Source organism: Sinocyclocheilus grahami, unplaced genomic scaffold (genome assembly GCF_001515645.1).
Source record: "Sinocyclocheilus grahami isolate Dianchi unplaced genomic scaffold, SAMN03320097.WGS_v1.1 scaffold358.1, whole genome shotgun sequence".
Lineage (NCBI taxonomy): Eukaryota > Metazoa > Chordata > Actinopteri > Cypriniformes > Cyprinidae > Sinocyclocheilus > Sinocyclocheilus grahami.
In genome coordinates, this window is record NW_015505537.1 from 328,971 (window position 1) to 350,070 (window position 21,100).

At 39.8% G+C, this 21,100-nt stretch overlaps 2 protein-coding genes across 2 annotated transcripts in view; one reads left to right on the top strand and one right to left on the bottom strand.

Annotated features, from left to right (window-relative positions):
• LOC107548914 (probable palmitoyltransferase ZDHHC8) overlaps positions 1 to 15,043 on the bottom strand; it is a 79,973-nt gene extending 64,930 nt beyond the window's left edge. Inside the window, exon 1 of the mRNA XM_016229788.1 lies at positions 14,354 to 15,043. Within this exon, the coding sequence (XP_016085274.1) occupies positions 14,354 to 14,457 (104 nt within the window). The 5' untranslated portion in view covers positions 14,458 to 15,043. The remainder of the gene's footprint in view (positions 1 to 14,353) is intronic.
• Positions 15,044 to 15,966: 923 nt separating this feature from the next.
• Positions 15,967 to 20,999, top strand: LOC107548944 (activating signal cointegrator 1 complex subunit 2-like; the record flags this gene model as incomplete). Its single annotated transcript, XM_016229818.1, has 15 exons — positions 15,967 to 16,135; positions 16,291 to 16,358; positions 16,447 to 16,560; positions 16,693 to 16,805; positions 16,921 to 16,992; positions 17,084 to 17,188; positions 17,269 to 17,337; positions 17,421 to 17,495; positions 17,973 to 18,198; positions 18,289 to 18,485; positions 18,574 to 18,693; positions 18,970 to 19,206; positions 19,478 to 19,562; positions 19,785 to 19,879; positions 20,004 to 20,999. Coding segments are annotated over 15 exons (1,917 nt in total), but the record flags the coding sequence as incomplete, so codon positions are not given.
• Between the last annotated feature and the right edge of the window lie 101 nt (positions 21,000 to 21,100).

Here is a 21,100-nt window from a genome sequence, read left to right on the forward strand (position 1 = left end):
AAAAGACCAAACTCTGACTCACAGTGGCATTGAGAACACCATTGGTCAGGATAAAGCTATAATTGCGGGCGCCTTTCTGAATTTTACAGTCAAATTGAATGTATTTGCATTAGTGATTTCATTCTGTCAGAACACTGCGGGCTGACAGACAGCAGAGCGCTCTTACTCTAGGCCTCTGGGGTCACTTCTCATTTTGAGTTCTTTTCTTTTGCTTCAAACTGGCTTGATTGAAAATGACACAACCATGTAAGGTGATGAATACAGATGAGCCGATCAGAAAGCATATTTATATATATATATATATATGTGTGTGTGTGTGTGTGTATGTATATCATGCCCTCATACCCTCCATCACAGACAAACACACAGATTAAACCTGAAACATTTTTTTCCTTTAAACAAGACACAGTTCTCGCACTGATGATGAAATTCAAATTCAGTTCAATTTATTATGCATGATTATGCACCAAACCAAGAACTGAATTCATTTCTAAGCATTGCACAATCAACACCAACTCATTATTACAGCATCTGTTTACTACATGCATGCATATCTCTTTTTAGTTACTACATACTTACATTTCTGATGACATACACACTAAAGTTCAAAACTTTGAGGTCAGTAAGATTTTTTATTCTGCCAAGACTGACTATCAAGTTTTTTAGATTGTTAAAAAAATCTATTTCAAATAAATGCTATTTGAACTTTCTATTCTATAGTTTTTTAAATCCACAGAAATATGAAGCAGCTCAACTGTTTTCAACATTGATAATAATATGAATTTTTTTCTTGAGCATTAAATCAGCATATTATAATGATGTCTGTAGGATTATGTGACACTGAAGACTGGAGTAATGATGCTGAACATTCAACTTTACCATCACAGGAATAAATGACATTTTAAAAAACATTCAAATAGAAACCAGTTATTTTAAATAGTAATAATATTTTACGGTATTACTGTTTTAATTTCAAATATTTAATCTGCCTATGAAAAAAATCCATAGTGGCCCACCACGGATATAACATTGTATATAAATAAAAAAACAATCCCATAGGGGCCAAGCTGGCCTTTACATCTTCTACATCAAAGCACAAGAGACCAGTGGCACCTCTGAGATGCTTTCAACAGTTTGATTGACAGTAGGGTTGTGACGGTGAGGACATTTTCCCACCGATTAATCGACATGTGACAACACCGGTAATACCGGTATCACCGCAGGGGCGTTCCCTCTTTTCCTGGCTTTTCTTTGCTTTTAAATAGCTTGTAAAAGCAGCGTGCGCATTTTACTTTCACTTTCAAATAGCAGCAATTCGGAGTAAAGCAATTGTTTGTTTTTAGTTCGTTTGAATTTTCCCTCTTTTCCTCGCTTTCAAGCTAAATGCCGTGCGCATTTTACTTTCACTCGAATTAGCGGCAGTTAGGCATCAATTGCTTGAATGCAACAACAAAATACAACATCAAACTCACTTTAGCCTATATATAAAACATATAACTTTTATTAACAAAACAAATAAAAATACACCATGCTATAGGGCAGGCTATGCCTAATATAAAATAACAAATAACTTGCAAAAAGTTTAAATCGGTATACAAAACTGGAAACAAGTAAACATGTATAATATATAACCAAATAAATAAGAAACGTAGAACGTTTATTAGCAAAACGAGTAAGAAAGCTTGGAGGCACGACATACACCTTGATGTCAAATAAAATAAATAAATTACACAAAGTTTAAATAGAGTAAAAATCAGCAAACAATGAGGAACCAATTAAATAAGAAACAAATGTTTAAAAAACTTCCAAAATCACCTTAGATAAATGGCAAAAGTCAACAGGCTTTTCAAAATCCCAAATATTGCCAAACAGGCGCTTTTGCATTTCGTTTCGAAATACTGCTTTTTTAATCAAACACAAGAACGCAATACTGCAAATGCAGTAAAATAGTAGGCGTAAAAGGCAGAGCGTTCAGAATGGGTGGAAAAGAGTGAGAGAAAGGAGGGTGGAGACAGCTCGGGTGGGCGCAGCTGAGGTGGTTAAATGTGTTCCACATGTTCGTAAAAAAAAAAAGGCAGAGGCTTTTCCAGGCAGTGGGCAGATGAATGGTTGGAAAGGGGGATGGAGAAAAAGGAGTAGCCCTACTCACTCCGCTCCCTGCCATCTCTTCTGCTCCATTGCTGCCCTTTTCACCTCAGAGGTAACATCCATCGTCACACACACACACACAAACACCGAGAGCTCCAGTTACCCCAGCCGGTCTGCACAGGCAGCCTCTGTGCTTTAGGGAAGATTTCCAGGCAGGCTATGATTACGAAAGCCAATAGAGGCACGGCAGAATGACTGTATTTTTAGCTCTCGTGTGGGGTCAGGAGCCTTTTGTGTATTTAATAACAGAGCAATCACCTGGTTTCATTTGAGTGAAGTGTCTACATTCTGAATGTAAATCCCTGCACCACATGAAATTAATTTATACTGATGAATGAATGGAAAGTACTGGCCAAAAACAGACCTATCTGCTGGGGCAGATGAAGCAAACCAAAGCCCAGCAGGACAATTAAGTTCATTATGAGTCTCAGAAGTGTGTACAGCAGGGATTCTCCATCTTTTAATGAGAGGGAACGCTACTACGAGGAAGCAAACAATCTGGGGAGTTACTTGCCTTAAGGCGGGCGTAGCTGTTGTACGAGCTCGCAGGCGATTTTTTTTCTCTCGGGAGAAAATCGCAGATGCTCTCACTGTCGCAGCTCGTACCATGTGAGAAGAATTACGGGCCGATCCGAGAATGTTACGAGCACCTCCCGTCCTCCCGATAATTTTCAAACATGTAAAATAAAATCGGACGCTGTCAGTTTAAATTCGTGGCGTATGTGCGGTTGAAACTGACGATTTGGCGGTCCATCTGAAGTTGACCTATCAGAAGTTGACAAAAACCACATATTATGTATATAAATAGTCTATATAGTAATTTTAGTTTAATTATACAGCTCTATTTTTTATTTGTTATTCCAAATTGTGGCAAATTTGCCGTTCAGCTTTATGAATGAATATGCCTGTTGTATTTCCGTCAAAATGAGCAGAAATTCAGAAATAGCCTACTCGCCTCAAGTTGTTTATGAAGAACAGAAAGACCATGCTTTTCAGCTATTCTCTTCGCCATGTCCTTCGTCTTCGTTTCTTTTTTTGGATGTCACAAGCCATAGCTGCCAGCCTGCCACAAAGAAAACTATTTCATCCTCAGAATCCATATTTTTATGAAACGTGATGCTTATGTAAGCGTTTGTAAAATCGTAGTAAAATTGTGTCGTGTGTGACTGCCTCCATCCGATTTTCGGATAAACTCAATCGTGACATGTGCGAGGGCCCACGACGTTCTGACCTTCAGAATTGCACTGTGTACACTAGAGTCCAACAGAAATATCGTTTTGCTGATATGAGTCTGATATATCGGCGAATATGCCACCAATATGAACATTTTTTTACAGAACATATAATGCCGATAAAATTTGATGCGCGGAGGGTGGCGTTCGAGAGGGCTCCTCGAGCTGAAGGGATCCCCCGAATTTGGTGGAGATCCGCCGGCGCGTTCGCGAGATAGTGACACCAGCCAACACTTTCCCTTCAGTAAGGAGGTCTTTTGTTCAGCAGCATTCAAGCGTTGTCTTATTCGACCATATATATTCAAAGGGCATTAAAGTGCGCGAGATGTGTATTTATTTACAGAGGTATATTATGTCACACTTCTCTAGTAAGTTTCGTCTGTGTGTGAAGACAGTAGCGCAAATCCATGAATGAATGTTCCGAAGTGAAATAAACTTCAACGGAATAAAGTTGAATGGAATTGAATTAAAGTTGAATAAACTTCAACTTTACTGTTCAGTGCACTGATGTCAGACTCATTTTGGATAATAAAGTTTATTGTTAAATTGTTAAATGCCCTGCCTCCATTATGTATCTCTGTCACGTCATTATAAGTGTTTCATCACCACATTTGAGTGATCATTGCAAAAAATGTGTTTATATATATATATATTGTTTATGTATATACTGTATGCTATATATAGTACCAGTCTAATGTTTGGACACACGAATGGGAAAGTGTCCAAACTTTTGACTGGTACTGTACTATAATAAACACAAAGAATATCGGCCGATATATCGATATATATTTTTTATACTCCCTAATATCGGTATCTGCCCCAAAAAACCTATATCGGTCCGGGTCTAGTGTACACCCGTCCTAAAATATGTTTTGTTACCTTCAAATTATCCACACAACAACACAGAAAAATACACTCTTCATATGTAGTATTCACTATCATACCAGTATAATTAAGTCACATTCTGGGTCTGGATTTATGAAAACATAAGTAAATGTTAGGGAAAAACCTAACGAAAAAAGAACTGCTATTCTTGAAAAGTTTTTCTGAAGAAGAAAATGACAGGCTTTGGTGTTATCTGGTGGTTTATGATGAACACTCACTGATCAATTTCAGAGTACTCATGCATCCAGAGTATAAGTAATATGCATTATGTAGCTATTGTAATGTTTGAAGCAACCCAATAAATTAAACATTTTGGGCTTTAAGACAAGTTTTAAGACAAGTTACTGGAACTCAATCTTCTCAAATTAGTTCCTGGTTTGAATCAGTCTGACAAATGACTGAATCATCATCTGACTCACTAACTGAACATCCAGTTATCATTACTTCCAGTGTGCGTCTTGAAATGAAGCTTTGTGTAATTAAAGTTCATGAAAATTCAAAACTGATAAATTCACTATAAACAGGTACACATCTGACGGCTCCTCAGAATGACCTTGAATGACCTGTGCTGTCTCTGCTTGAGAGCAGTTTGCAATCTTAACAACTGACGTGATCTAACCCTAATAAATATCCCGCTGGTTTATTTTACAACGGGAATGCAGAAACAGTGAAAAGTTCAAGCTCCTTTGCAGTGTGCAATAATACCGCATGTGTGTCGGCCAGCCATAGTGGAGGCTTCATCTGTTGCCACTTCTGCCGTGGAACGTTGCAGATATCAACACCCAGCTGTGCTGTTCTCAGGGGAAACAGTGTCAGAAAATTCTCTTTTGACAAAATTCTTTCAGTGGAGTACTAGCTGTGCAATGATAGTAGGATCCGCTGATTTGTCATACTGGATGGAGAGCCATGTGGACACAAACCTCTTTTCGGCTCTACATTCTCAGGCACTTGAGGGTCAGCATAGTTTACAGTTTCACTAACTGACCAACAAATCAAGTTTTTCTGTAAGAGAGTAAGAGTTTTTCAGGTTTTTTTTCAACTTGACTCTTTGAATTAGTTGACCTGTGGCTACAGCTACTCAACATATTAATAAATAAAGTAGAAACAAGCCTACACTTTACATTTTTAACCAATAGAGACTGTTAACATTTAAAAGAACAGTTCACACAAATATGAAAATTTGCTGAAAATGTACTCACCCTCAGGCCATCCAAGATGTAGATGAGTTTGTATCTTCATCTAAGCAAATCTAGAGAAATGTAGCATTACGTCACTTGCTCACCAATGGATCCTCCGCAGTGAATGGGTGCCGTCAGGATGAGAGTCCAAATAGTTGATAAAAACATCACAATAATCCATCGAAACGAATGCTTTGTGAAGCAAAGACCTCTGCATTTTATAATAAACAAATCCATAAAGACCATTTTAACTTTAAACTGTTGTTTCCAGTTAAAACAAAAGCCCTCTATCCATAATATTGCATAAAATGTACAGAAATATGCACAACTCAAGCATCAACCATTTACAAAGCAGTCCAAAATGGTGGATTTTAATGTGAGAAGGCATTTTTCTCTTAAATACACGCAGCTTTTCACTTGACAAGATGTTAATTAATGGACTAGAGTCGTGTGGATTGTTGTGATGTTTTTATCAGCTGTTTGGACTCATTCTGGCGGCACCCATTCACTGCACAGGATCCGATGATGAGCGAGTGATGTTTTGCTAAATTTCTCCAAATCTGTTCTGATGAGGAAACAAACTCATCTACATCTTGGATGGCCTGAGTTTGAATTATTCCTTTAAATAAATCAACAACTAAATGGGCATTTCTTCATTCATTTGCAGCATTGCTCCATTAGATGCTAGTGTTTTGTAAAAGTGTTACATGTCTCAATGGAAAACTTGAATCTGAGGTCAGTCGCTGCATTCTTAGCTCCAATATTTTTGTATAATGAAAAGCTCAAGTCTCCAATATCCACTCAGAATGCATTACAGACAGCATGCTGAGCCATCTGCATTATCTGAACCTGGAATCATCAATACACAGACAGATAATGTTTCTGTGTATTATAGTTCATTGCTGATAGATTGTCTGAGGGCTGCATCAGATTCAGCAATCAATGAAAACAGGTCCAACAGTTTAGCCACGCATACAGAATCAACAGTTTGCAATTGCCAGCCTCATTAGAAAAACAATTCAACTAAACTAAATCAGAAAACAGTTATTGTAAAGTGCAATAATATTTCACAACTTTAGAGGTTATGCTAAATTTTTAATCAAATAAATGCAGGCTTGGTGACCATAAGAAAATTCTTACCGTTTCAAAAACATCTCCAAATTCAATGTACAGGAAAGCAAAAAGGCCCGTGCACATATTCAACTATCATTCATCTCTCAGCTGAGAGCCAACAGCTGCAGGTGTCAAAATGTTACACTGGAAATGTATGGTTACGCATTGCTATAACTGATAATAGAGCATAATTGTATTTCTCAGAGGGTGTACAGACTAGTTTAAGCTAAAGCCAATCTTCCTATACCAAATTAACACCATCATTTGGATCAATCTTCATGAGCACCCCCTTTACTTAATGTCAACTAACCAGGGGAAACAGATTTGATCTCATTACTGTCATGTAGCCTCTAGCTAAGAATACATGAGCTATGACGTCCAAAATTAGATTCCCACATCCATTCTAATGTGAGTCCCACATAGGGTGAGAGTGAGTCATTGCTGTCTTTATTGTTCTAAGCGAGTTTGCAGGGCTCTGAAAGGAACGGATATGATTTAATTTTTGTTTTGCAGTAGTTGAAAACTAGACAAATACCTAGTTTTCACACAGATATAAAAGCTAAATAACTTCATAATCAGATTATTTTCAATAGCCATGCAGAACTGAACAGCTATCTCTGTAATTCCCATTTCATTTACACTAACTTACACCTGAAGAGTGGTAGATATTTGCTTATTTAATTGAATGCAATTTTCCCCATTCGGTACACAGATAATGACACTGCATATGCAGATAACAGCAATGAAAACGTTTTACAAAAGAGTTTAACTTTCATCTTGTGTAACTTCCTCTAGGGAGCGCAAAAGAAATTCAAATCATTTTAAATGAACGAGACTTAAAAGACTGCTGCCAAATCCACAAACTGCTCATGGTTATAATTAAAGTTTATGGCCTGTATTCACAGAGCTTTATGAACAGTTACAGATCTGAGGTCAAGCTTTCTCCATCTTTCTGTGCATATGAAGGGAACTTGCTTGCACCTAATTGTTGTAAGCAACCTTATGGTTACAGTTAGGGCTGCACGATTAATCGAATGCGATTGTCATGCGCATTTTGTTAAAAAAGACGGTTCTGTAATCAGCAGTAAATCATCATCACGTGCTTTCAGATGGAACAGCATTTACTACACATAGCCGTAGTTCACTGACAAGTTACGCAAATAAAGATTTTATTGCGCGATTATGAAATTGAAGAAATCGTTTGCGATAATGACAGCTGTTTGCATAGCTTCTCAGTGAACTACGGCTCTGTGAAGTAAATGCTGCTCCATCTGAAAGCATGTGAAAATACCACATTTAATAACATATTTTTACTCCGGACTCCATAACGTCAGTCGAGTGTTTGAAATAAATCCTTCTGTGAGATGATGTGGCTTCTTACACAGAATAAGGCACGCGACATATTACATAGTATTTAAGCAGTGATAAAGGCATTGCATTATAAATATACTTTATTTTAGTTGCATTGCATTTGTTTATTAGTCATGTTGAATCAATGAAAGCAGCTGAATCTTCGGTTTATTCAGCTGCAGCGATAGGCATTTTCTGGGTTTCTTCGGAGATTTACGGCTGATCACAGAACCGTGCTTCACTGAAAGATACGCATGACAATCGCAGCTTCTGTCGAATCGCGATCTCGATTCCATTTTGATTTATCGTGCAGCCCTAGTTACAGTAAAAACAAATTGGGATTATGAGAATAATTTCTGAATCCTCAGTCCCAGACTCCTCACTAAAAGATATTTTAAAGAATGTCAGCTGGGTCCATTAACTGTATGGACTGTATGGACAAACCTCCCCCATGCTCTTTCTGTTTTGCCCATCACTCCATCGGCACGCTGCTGTTTATGACATACGCTAATAAACACCGCTGTTCTGCTCTGTTTGAGTCTCCGGCCTGACGGATTCATTATCGACAGAATTATGTGCAATTCATCAGCCAAATATTATTCTCTTCCTGACAGTTTGCTCAACAAAAGCAGTGTATCTGTGTGTTATCGGACGGACACTTGAATTAATATATCAAATTCCTCCTCTCCTTCACATTTCTAAACTCTGCATCAGAACATTAAAACACTGAATTCACAAAAAGAGTTAGTATATTTTTGTGTGCACGTACTTGGAGTACAAGTGCTTATCGTGAAATCTAACAGAACAGCATAAAAATATTACAGGCCCATTAACAAGAAAGCACAGCAGGGAACGAAGATGAATATAAATGGAGATAAGCACTTCATTAACGGCCTTAAATTTAAACTGTGGCCCATTGTGTCACCATAATATTTAGAAATACTCCAGACCACAGGACATCTGCACACAGAGCGCTGTTAATCCAATCTGTCCCCCTTAAGGGAACAAGGGAAAGAGGTTAATAGACACAAATTAAAAGGGGACACTATCTGACAGTTCACACTGATATGTTTTCTTTTCACTGGTTGTGCAACTGCTACACAAACCATTAAAAAAAGTCTCAAAGGTGACATTTTTCTTTATTACAAGATGAATAAATGTGCAAAGCATTATAAAGCTCAAATACTGAACATCATACTCAAAATGACAGAATCCTATTTCCAAAAAAATCTGTCAGCAATGAACAAAGACCTTAAAGGAACACTCCACTATTTTTGAAAATAGGCTCATTTTCCAACTCCCCTAGAGTTAAACAGCTGAGTTTTACCGTTTTCGAATCCATTCAGCCGATCTCCGGGTCTGGCGGTAGCACTTTTAGCTTAGCTTAGCATAGATCATTGAATCGGATTAGACCGTTAGCATCTCGTTCAAAAATGACCAAAGAGTTTCTATATTTTTCCTATTTAAAACTTGACTTTTCTGTAGTTACATCGTGTACTAAGACCGACGGAAAATTAAACGTTGTGATTTTCTAGGCTGATATGGCTAGGAACTATACTCTCATTCCGCCGTAATAATCAAGGAACTTTGCTGCCGTACCATGGGTGCAGCAGGCGCAATGATATTACACAGTGCCTGAAAATAGTCCCAGCTAGGTAACTTCCAATAAGCCTATTTCAGGCACTGCGTAATATCATTGTGCCTGCTGCACCCATGGTACGGCAGCAAAGTTCCTTGATTATTACGCCGGAATGAGAGTATAGTTCCTTAGAATACTCTTAGGAACACTTGAGCGGTTCACTCTCTACGAAAATGAGTGACTAAACTTGCTCCCTTTGCTTGCAAATTGTCAGAAATTTGTTGTCTAGCGAGCAGTCAGTGAACAAGTGTGCCTTAGGTACTGACATTAGCTTTGGTGCTGCACCTGAGTGCTGTTTTACATACAGATGGCAGTGAGGTTTTGGAGGTCAGAGGCTGGACACATACACCTTCTCAATGGCTACCAGAGGAAACTGAAAAACCAGTCTGTTTCCTATTATTTGCATAGGTAATTTAGCATGTAAAGGTCTACATTAGAACAACCCCTATTTCCAAAACAGTATATTAATCCAGAATATCAATCAGCAATGGGTCGAGCTCTTAATCCACAGATCATCCATCTGCTCTAGGCTCATGCTCCCAAACCAGTACACAAATTTATTAAAGTCTTTATAAAAAAAAGTTCACAGCGTAAGTTCACCAGTTTTCAACTGGCTTTGTATTGTAACAATGTTGGTAGTATAAATAAATGAACAACGTGTATTATTTTTCTGTTACCTGGACCAAGATATCCGCCAATATTTGTAAAACTTGTCATCCAATCTCCAGGGCTTTCATTAAAACTACAGATTTCAGCATTTTTATATACCCGCTCACAGATACAGTAGCCTGATCAAGCCCAGTGCATTATGGGTGCTGACGTTTTTTTACCACAGCTATTTTCCTCAGTTTTCTCTAGTTGTGTAGCACTGATTTAAATGTAATCTAAGTAAGTAATGTAAAACATAGAGACCACATGTGTAGGGGAATTCCCTAAATCCTATAAGTGCCTAGATGCAAGTGGGTATTTAGGCCATGTCCACACGTACATGGGTATTTTTATAAACTGAGATTTTCCTTCTTCCATTTAAAAAAAAAAATCTATGTCCACATGAAACGTCTCCAGTTACTATCGTAACCTCGGTTCCCTGAGAGCGGGAACGAGACATCATGGAGACATTTCTCCATTATGGGAACTCCTTCCCTTCCAACCTTTCTGAAGTCCTATTAGCTCACGCCAGTCCAAATGACTGGCCAATTGTTATGACGCATGCAAATCGCATGCAAATACTGACAAGCTCAAGAGGCAGTATAAATTGCGGTGCATGCATCAATTACGTCAGAATCTGATACTGAACGCCGCTTAGCTGGTCGAGCAGCGAACACGGCGAAGTCCGTGATTGTCTTGTTCCCGCTCTCAGGGAACCGAGGTTACGTAACCTCACCACGGCTAATTGGCCTAGTAACCGGAGACGTTCCCTCTCGAGCTTTCATGAGACATCACGGAGACATTTCTCCGTTATGGGAACGATATTCAATCTAGCCATGAGAGAGGCTACGAGCAGCCTGTACAAGTCACATACCCAACGAAGATAGAACACACACACATACACAATTCCCATAAGCAATTGTGACGCTTGTAGGCGGGCTCGCAGCTGATAGGTGGAGATAAGCCAATGAGCTTCTAAAACACAGGTATACTAAATCTGGTCAGTAATAACGTAGGCTGCGCTGAGAACAGGGCAGACACAACAACGGTACTGGAAGGGCTGCACAGAGATTACTGTGCTAAAGCAGCATAACACATAACATGATAATGGTAGCACAAAGTGAATCAGACATGAATAACAGGAAGCTGCACTGAGTACAGTCTCTTTTGGGTACCACGAAATAGCGGCTGTAAAACCCGCTATCCAGCTCGCTCGGCGGGACTCGCTCTATCGCTCCTTTTTCAAGCAGACTGCATACCTCTTGTCTCAGAACCGGGTCATTTCGAGGCAATGTTAGAGACTGCACTACGCCATTGAAACGGGGTGGTCTGCGTCTGAATTGAAGGGTATACCCACGCTCTATCACACCGATTAGCCAGCACGAGATTCCCAGAATAACTTCCCACGTGCTCAGGAACTGACATAGCGGCTTTAGCGGCTTGGTCGTTGGATGCACCGGCGAGTGCTGCGCGACTATAACCTGTGTGGGCGGTGGCTGCGCACTGCTCTGAGGCAGGGCGAGTGACACCGCATTGCCTGAGTGAGGAGGAAAGAGCTCTTTTTGTGAGAATGTATGCATTTTTATTGAATGAACATCCAACACACAAACATTTGAACACATGAACTTGTGGCGCTTGGGAGCCGGTCCGCTCGCGCACTCTCCTCCTCTCTTCAGACCGTCAGGACGGCGGGCGAGAGTCACGTCGCGGGCTCCTCCGCTGGCCGTGGCACTTCCTCCTGGGACCCCACGCCTTCCTCTGGACATCCGGCTCCTGGCTAGGAGCAGTAGCAGTCACCGCCGCGGTCGCTGGCCTGGGGTTATCCCTCCCTTGGGAAGAGCCAGGTGCCGACGAGGACCTGGATCTCGCCGTCTGCTGCTGGAAAGTGCGCCTTGGCATCACTTGACTCATGGCTTTGGAGCACTTTTGAGCCTCCGCGAAGCATTCAATAATGGACTCCACGGCGTCACCAAAGAGGTGACATTCAATAATGGACTCCAGGGAGTCACAGGAGCGTTCAGCAGCACTTTACGGTCAGCATCCTTGAGGTCAGCCAGGTTTAACCATAGGTGCCTCTGAAGGACGACCATAAAACCCATGACCTTACGCACGGCCTGGGCCGCTCGCTTCGTCGCCATCAGCGCCAAGTCTGTCGCCGCGTGCAGATCCTTAATGGCCTCCGCAGTGAGGGCTCCGCCCTCCACCGCCTGCAGGAGCTTCACCTGGAAAACCTGCAGCACCGCCATGACATGCAGCACGGAAGCCGCCTCGCCATCAGACACATACGCTTTATTAACGAGGCGGGCGGTGGTCCTGCACGGCTTCGAGGGGAGGCTGATGTCCAAGCCTAGGGTCTTGGCTGCTGCAGGACACAGGTGTGCAGCGACGGTCTCCTCGACGAGGGGAGAGTGCACGTACCCGTGGGCCTCCGCCCAATCCACGTGGGAAAAGATGGCCTGTGTGGCAGAGTGGACGCGCGCTGATTGGGGCGCAGACCATGGTTTAACCAGCTGCTCGTGTACGTCGGGGAAGAAGGGGACCGACGCCCTCGAGTCAGCTTTCCGGGTGGACCTGAAATACCAGGAGTCGAGCTTACTCCTGGCAGGCTCCTCTGGAGGACCCCAGGTAAACTCCAACTCCTGGACAGCCTTCAACAGAACCCTCATGAGCTCCTCCTTAGACATGAAATACTTCTGGTATGCCAACATATCCTGCGATCCATGCTAGAAAATCTAACATTTTTAAATCGCCATTTTGCTAAACCCTTCATAATTATCATGCATGAGGCTTTATGACCTTTTTATGTATTGTATTATTGACCTTGTATTAATTATGAGACTATACAGTGCTGCAGCTGTGATGTCAAAACCTGAGAGACCAATTTGGATTTCCTTGAGATTTTCCTATGGGTTTTTATCATGGAATTTTTCAATTAATGAGTAAAATAAAGTCTCAGGTAAACAAAACTTGAGGGTACTTGGCCATTTGTGCATTAAAAACAAAAATAACATAACCGTTTCAAAATTCTAATTTCAGTATGGGTGTATGTTATTTACATTATAGAGAAAAACATTGAAATATCATAAATTTATATTTACAGAGCAGACCTTGTTTTACTCATGAAGTGAAAAACACCTTTAGAGAAATCTCAAGGGGACCCATGGCTTCCAGCTGCAGCACTTCATATACAGCATTTGTATTTTTTTAAATTAAAAAAATCATCTGTCATGCTGCATAACTATTCAAAATGAACTAGCATCAACAAAAAGGTGTTAAAAATGGTACACAAAAAAGGCTTAGAAGAAATTCTGATGTTCTGACCTAATAATCCACGATCCCAAAAAATTTACAGAGCAGACCTTGTTTTACTCATGAAGTGAAAAACACCTTTAGAGAAATCTCAAGGGGACCCATGGCTTCCAGCTTTTGACATCACAGCTGCAGCACTTCATATACAGCATTTGTATTTTTTTAAATTAAAAAAATCATCTGTCATACTGCATAACTATTCAAAATGAACAAGCAACAACAAAAAGGTGTTAAAAATGGTACACAAAAAAAGGCTTAGAAGAAATTCTGATGTTCTGACCTAATAATCCACGATCCAAAAAATAATAATCATGACAGCACAATCTGCAAGATGCTCTTTCTACAAAACACACCAAGAACAAACAGGTTTATGCCTGCAAGATGATGAAATAAAGACTGAAAGAGAATAGTTAAAGTGATCCAACACTGAGCCTAATGTTGATTCTTCAAAGAACTGCTGGAGTAAATCAAAGCCTGTCACAAGCTGCTCTATCACGCTCAGTGCTTGATGAATGCCTCCAGCTTAAAGCAACTTCCTGGCCATCAATACACTTGAGAAGATCACTTTATGGTCCCTTTATATGTTATAGCACAAGTATTTTAGGAAAACCGGCACCACTCATTTCACACATGAAATCTCATCAGAAAATACCAATATCACTTACCATTTGAAGACCCCTCAAAATGCACACTTAATGCACATCAACTGACTAAACGTTTAAATGAAGAAATCAGAGAAATAGCTCAATGCAGGCCATTTAAATGTCATAAAAACTTAGTCCAGTGAACAGCTTACAATCTCTCCCAGCGATTCACGAAATAGCGCGTGAATGAAATCGCCGCAAACTTACGTGAAAACGAAGAATAAAGTAGTGGATCCCACCAGAAGGGTGGCGGCAGTGGACACCGGGATGTATTTGGTGGGTTTAAATCTTTTTCCAACGCTGTTGGGCATTCTGTAAATCCCACATTCCTCGTTTATTTGATCCCTATCGTTAGATGCACGCAAACACGAACACAAACCCTGCACCGTTCCGCGCCAGCCGGCTAAACGCGTATTCGCTCCGTCACATACACCGTTAAATCGTGATCCTTGAATACGAGATCGGGAATACGAGACTGAAAATCCCACCCAGCTCAGTTCAGCCCACTGCTGCTGAGGTCACTGCAATGCTTGAAAGGTGGAGCCTTCGCTACGCACATAGAGGAGGCGACACGCGCGCGCTGCAGAGGGGCCTCGGCTGGTCGCGTCTCGAGGCTTTTGCTGTGATCACACATATGGGGTGTACTATATGCACTTTTTGCTGATTGCCATACACACACACACACACGCACGCGTGCTCACCGCTTCTTACTCAAGGGGAAATCACGAATGAAGCATAAGACACATCTGAAAACCTTGCTCAAAATCATATTAATCAAATATAAAGGTCTGGAAGACTGAGTTTGGTGAGCGGTGCCCAATGCAAAACTAAACTTTCAATGTTTTGTGGGTATGAGGTGTGATTTGGTGTCGTGTTCCCTCTGGTGGCAGATTTGGAGAATTATCCCGTTTACCGCATGCGATCCGTCTTGATTTCGGAAACATTTTTGCGGGTGTCGCGTAAACAGTCACGTGACCACAATGTTACAATAATTAATTTTTATTTAGTCTTTTATCCAAAGCGACTTACAAATGAGGACAACAGAAGCAATCAGTTGTAGTATTAAAACAACTAAAAACAGATCCAAAACTAAAAGCTACAACTTTATAAATACTACCTATACACATTTTAAAAATAAAGAAAGTAAATAAAAATGACAAATGCATACAACAACTTAACATTTAAATGAAAAAAATTAAAAATAAAGCTAAAAACAATAATAAAATATATTGTGTAACTATATTATTTGTTTAAGATTTATAATCATTGTACAGTGTGGTTTTGGACGGGCAATAAGTCATACAGTAGATACACTTCTGTTCAAAAGTTTGGGGTCAGTAAGATGTTTTAACGTTTTTGAGTCTTCTATACTCACCAAGACTTGAAATATATAAACATATTTTAAAATGTCACTTATTCCTGTGATGGCAAAGCTTAATTTTCAGCAGCCATTACTCTAGTCTTCAGTATCACACGATCTTTCAGGAATCTAATCTGAAATGCTGATTTAGTGCTTAAGTAACATTTACTATTAGCAGTGTTGAAAACAGTTGTGCTGGTTAATATTTTTAGGATTTTTTTTGACGAATAAAAGGTTAAACAGCCTTTATTTAAAATAGAACCTTCTGTGACATAATAAAAAATCTTTACTGTTACTTTTGATCAATTTAATGCATCGTTGCTGAATAAAAGCATTCATTTTTTCCAAAAAGAAAAATATTACTCATCCCAAACTTTTGATCAATAGTGTAAATGTATGCTGGTGGTTTTGTATTAAATAACATTACAGTTTTAAATTAATATCATTGCAATATATTTGTTATTCAGTGGGGTTCAAAACTGTTTTTTTTTTTCCTCAGGAGAACTTCATAACCCCTGCAGTGTTTGCAGAGATCCTTTACAACAACTACCTATTTGACATTCCCAAAATTCTGGATCTGTGTGTGCTGTATGGGAAAGGAAATTCCCAACTGCTACATAAAATGATCGGTACACCAAATCGAGTAGTATCATAGTATATGTATATAATAAAAATTTAAAAAACATAAATATCTTAAGAACCCACCTGATTTTTTTTAATCACTCACAATGGTTTCCATATTTAAAACTAAAATTTCATACTTTACTTTTTTTTTTTTTCCCAGAGAACATTTTTACTCAACAGCCCAGTTATTATGGAGACCTAAATGAGACTATACCTTCAATCAGCCAGGTAGTTCATGTGATCATGAGACATTTCTAAATGCTTTGATTCATCAAATTCAGCTGAACTTCCTAAAATCTCTGCGTGTACATTCTAGGTGTTTGATACGATAATACAGATGTGTGGTATTCAGTCAGAGGACACAGGAACTGGTCAACCCCTCAAACTCAATGCAAACAAATGCCAAACTGCCATGACCATGCCAGAGGAGGTGACCAAAACGAAACTTTCTTAAACTTTTTAACAAATACAGAGACACATACTGACTCTAACTTTAATTCACACAGTGTCCTGAAAGAAGGAAATGCAATGATTATATTTATATATGGATTATGTCTCATAGGAGCTTGCAGACTTAGTGTTGTACATGTGTGATACTTGCACTACTATCCACTCTTTCCTGGACATCTTCCCTGAAGCTTGTTCTACCTTCAAACAACACAACTTTCTTAACAGGTCACAAAAACATCCGCACCATCCAAACTATAATTCACACAGTGTCCTCAAGGACAGAAATTCATAGCTGTTATTACTGATACAAAAATAATGAATGAAGCATCTTTCAATGTAGACTATCGTCATTCTATGAGATGGCAGTTCCAGACCTGGAGAAAGCTGTGAAGAAGAGAAATTTCAATGAAAGGTTAGAATGGCTGACGTGTTCTCTTAGAAACATACTCGCACGCTTTCGTGAATTTATACAGATTGGTTACACTAGATGCAATCTGTCTCAGTTTACAGGAGGGCATGTGGAGACGAATATCCCATTCAAGAAAGAAAATGGTAGAGATTGCTCACCTGCTGCTCCAACACACGTGTTTACAGCCCATACTGGAGGGGTGAGATGCTTTAAAACCACATTAGATAAGCAAAGATAGGAATGAATACCATATATGCCATGTTTCATTCATTTTCACAGCACTGAAAGCATGGCATCCTGCATAGATGATCTTCTACAGAACTTCACAGCTTTCCTTCAAGAGAAAAGGTAAATTATGCAGAAATTTCTCAGCAAGGTCATGGTTGTGTATGTAATCGATCACAGCCAATGTTTCTCTCTTTATCTCTCAGATTCCTGGCAGATTATGATGAACAGTTCTCTATAGCAGATGACATCAGTCTCCTTCAGCAGGCCTTCCCTCATTTGTATCCTTTACTGTAGTCCAGTGGAACACTGTGTACTGATTTCCAATGGAATTAAAGGGGAAGCATTCTGCCATCTTCCAGGCTTCTACTAGAGAAGATGACATCTGATTCCAGAAATAAGCTGTCCTAATTTCTAATTGTTTTCCTCTGCGCTTCATAATTAATGGTGCACTGATACCAATACTGGTGCTCATTTCCTGTAATACCAATATCCGATACCATGTATGCATAGCATTAATTTAATGAATGTTGCCATGCCAGTGGGGTTATTGCAGCATTAGCAATGTTTATGCTGTCAATCCACTGTCAATTTAAGCTGTAGTGCAAGTAGAGTACCACAAAGCTCATTCTGCCTGACTTGCCTTCAAAATCTCAAAATCTTGCCTTGTCACAGAGAATCAGAATAATGCCCGTTTTCAAAAGCTTTTAAGCTCCTTTCTATGATTTTCTGCTATTCTCCTTGATCTGTCCACTCAGAGACGACACCAGGACGTCTTACCTTTTGCAGGGTGTAGAGTCTGCTTGGGAGTGCGTGGGGAAAAAGAGAAGCTTCCCCTCATCAGCCAATCACAGCGCAGGAGCCACAAGCAAGACTGGCAGAGATTTAGCAGCTTCCCAGAAGGAAGGAGCAGGAGTGTTGGGAGACAGAGAAGAGTTGAGAGGAGCGGAAGCTATGACTGATGCCCCCCGTAAGGGTGACAACGTGAGTTCATTAGCTGCTAATATATTTACAACAGTATGTTGCCTGGTAAAATAAAGGTATTTTTTTTACCCTCTTTTTTGGGTCCTGTAGGGGGCAGTGTGCACAGTGAGTGCTGGAGAACTGGAGTCTCTGCTGTCCCAAATCCGAGACCTGCTTCCGGACTTGGGAGAGGGATTCATATTGGCATGTTTGGAGGAGTATGGCTACAATTCTGAACTTGTCATTAACAACGTCCTGGAAGATAAACTGTCTCCTTCTATTGACAAACTGGACAGGACAATGGCCAGGTAAAGTTCAACTGAAATGTCTAGGATTTATGGTTCAATTCAGGTCCACTTCATTGTTGCATACTGGCCCTGTAATGTTTCCCTGTAGGCCCGCAAAGAAAGAGCTTCCCTCAGTTTTGAGCACCAGATCAAACGTGTTTGACGATGATGAGTTCGACGTGTTCAACCGTGACCAACTGGACAGGAGTCGCATTTGGAAAGGCCGGAGGTGAGTTCTGTGATCCCAAGTTAGAATTCAGTATCAACTTTTCCCAAAAAGCATTACCCTATCCTGCCCTGCAGTACATTACTCTAAATTTAGTCTGATTATTTAAATGAGCTGCTGAATATTTAATGCCTCCACTTGGTCAAGAGAAAATAGTCTTTGACAAGTACAGCGTAAACTGACATCAGAACCGTGTGAAAGTGGGCTTATGAAATATTCAGCTCAGGCTGTGAAAGATGGTTTGTGTCAACTAGAAATGAATATCTCTGCATTTTTCAGACAGGGGGAGAGTGTGCGTGCCACGCTCGATGACAAGCAGCACATAGAAGAGCAGAGAGCGAGATATCAAGCCTACCAGACAGTGGTGGATGAGATTCCCATAGAAAATGACCCCTCCAGAGACCATGATGATGCTTTTGGCACATATGATTATGATGACGAATATGACGACACGTATGATGTCAACCAAATAGGAGCCAATGATCTGGATGAAGAGGATGAACTATTGAACCGCAGGTATGAGCTGTGACTGATGTACATAAACTTGCATCTCTCTCTAATGTGGCTGATCAAAATGGGTTTTCAAAGACCATTTTTGAGATGAGCAATGCATTGCAAATAGTGGATTTATATTAGTACAGTACAATCCAAATTCGCAATATGGCTTATCGGCTTGATATTTTAATGTTTGAAGATGAAGAATACAGTCATAAATATTTGTATTTTTATAGTCATGATAATTCTGATTATTACTGCAGTCAAATACATGTAAGTGTTTTTCCTTTAGGCCGTTTACTACCCCACAAGTTCTCAGAACAGGCAAAAAGGCTCAGGAGGATGACGCAGGCGAGGATGAGGAGGAAGAGGACAAGGTTTGAATAAACCACTTCCTTTTTTTATTTTAAATTAATTTTGGTCCCTTATGCTAGACTTAGTTTTTTGTTATAGATCACATTTCAGTATCTGCCTTCTTTCTTTTTTTCCCCATGTAAATAGAAATTAGACTGATTTGAAATAAGTTACAGTTTCAGGTTCTCACATTATGCACATTTCCGTTTATTTACGATGGTCTTGTCTTGGGTTATTTTGATCAGAATGAGGCTGTGAAGAAGGATCACTTCGTCCAGGACCCAGCAGTCCTCAGAGAGAGAGCTGAGGCCAGGAGAGCTGCTATGCAAAGCAGGAAAGGGTACGTTTGAGAACATCATGACTGGAATATAGCTACCCTGCACACGTGCACTGGTTATCATGTAATTAATCTAAAACATGGATCAGTCAGTCATTAATTGATTTTACTTGTCTGTTCCTGATAGCTACAGACCACCACCAGCAAGTCATGTGGTAGGTGGGCCAAAGGGACGGGGCCAGACGCAGGAGACCGTTTTGGACCGTCGCAAAAAAGAAGCGAATAAGAGCAGAGGAGCCCATCACAATCGCAGAACGATGGCTGACAGGAAGAGGAACAAGGGCATGATCCCTTCCTAAGACTTTTACTTGAAAAACAGCACATTGCAGAGTTCTTAAAGAGCTAAAAGCAAAAACAGTACCTGAGGTTAAATACAGCTCCTCATTTACACAAGATCAATACGCATCGAGATGACACTCTGGTCTATTACATAGACCTGTCATTCTTTCAGAATAAAAATGAGTTCTCAGTGAGTTTATTTTCTGAGGTATGAATCAACAGGCTGAGTTGGAGTTTGAAGTGCTTAGTAAAACACACAGGGATATCTGTCTATAAGGGAACAAGATAATCATCTATTTTTTTTAAACGTTCGTTTTGCTAGTGATAGTCAACATAATGTATAACGAGAAAACAGTTTTGTAAGGCAAAGGAGGCATGTCTTTTGCCCTGTAACACACGAGTTTATTGAACAGTTATTGTACTGTTAAAGAACATTCAATAAATAAATAAAGGAGCATCAGGTTTGAGAATGTAGCATCTAAAATAAATGAACAATTAGCTTAACAAAAGATGTGGTACGTTACACTTTCAAAGCAAAAATGCAGCTCATAAGATCCTGTTCCAGTTCTTTAAAGGTTTAAAACGCGATTAAGACTTGACCTCAGAGCAGTCTTTTGAGAAACCTCCCCATTTGAGGTTGTAGAGTCTGATTTCAACACAAATGACTCGATTTTGTGCCAAAGGCTGTGAGCATTCATCATTCTAGCAGAGAGAGACATCATTTTTCCTCATATAGACTTTGAAAAGGCAATGTTCTCTTGCCATGTGGAGTAACATATTTCTACTTACTAGGATAAATTCAAAGCATTTTGTAATAGAAAGCATATTTAAGAAAGCTTTTGAATTAAAACAAGCCTTTAGAAGATAAAACAAGAATAAATACTGTTCTTAAGAATGTGTTTCTATATCGTTCCTCTTTGTGTGAGTGTTTAATGTGATTTGACG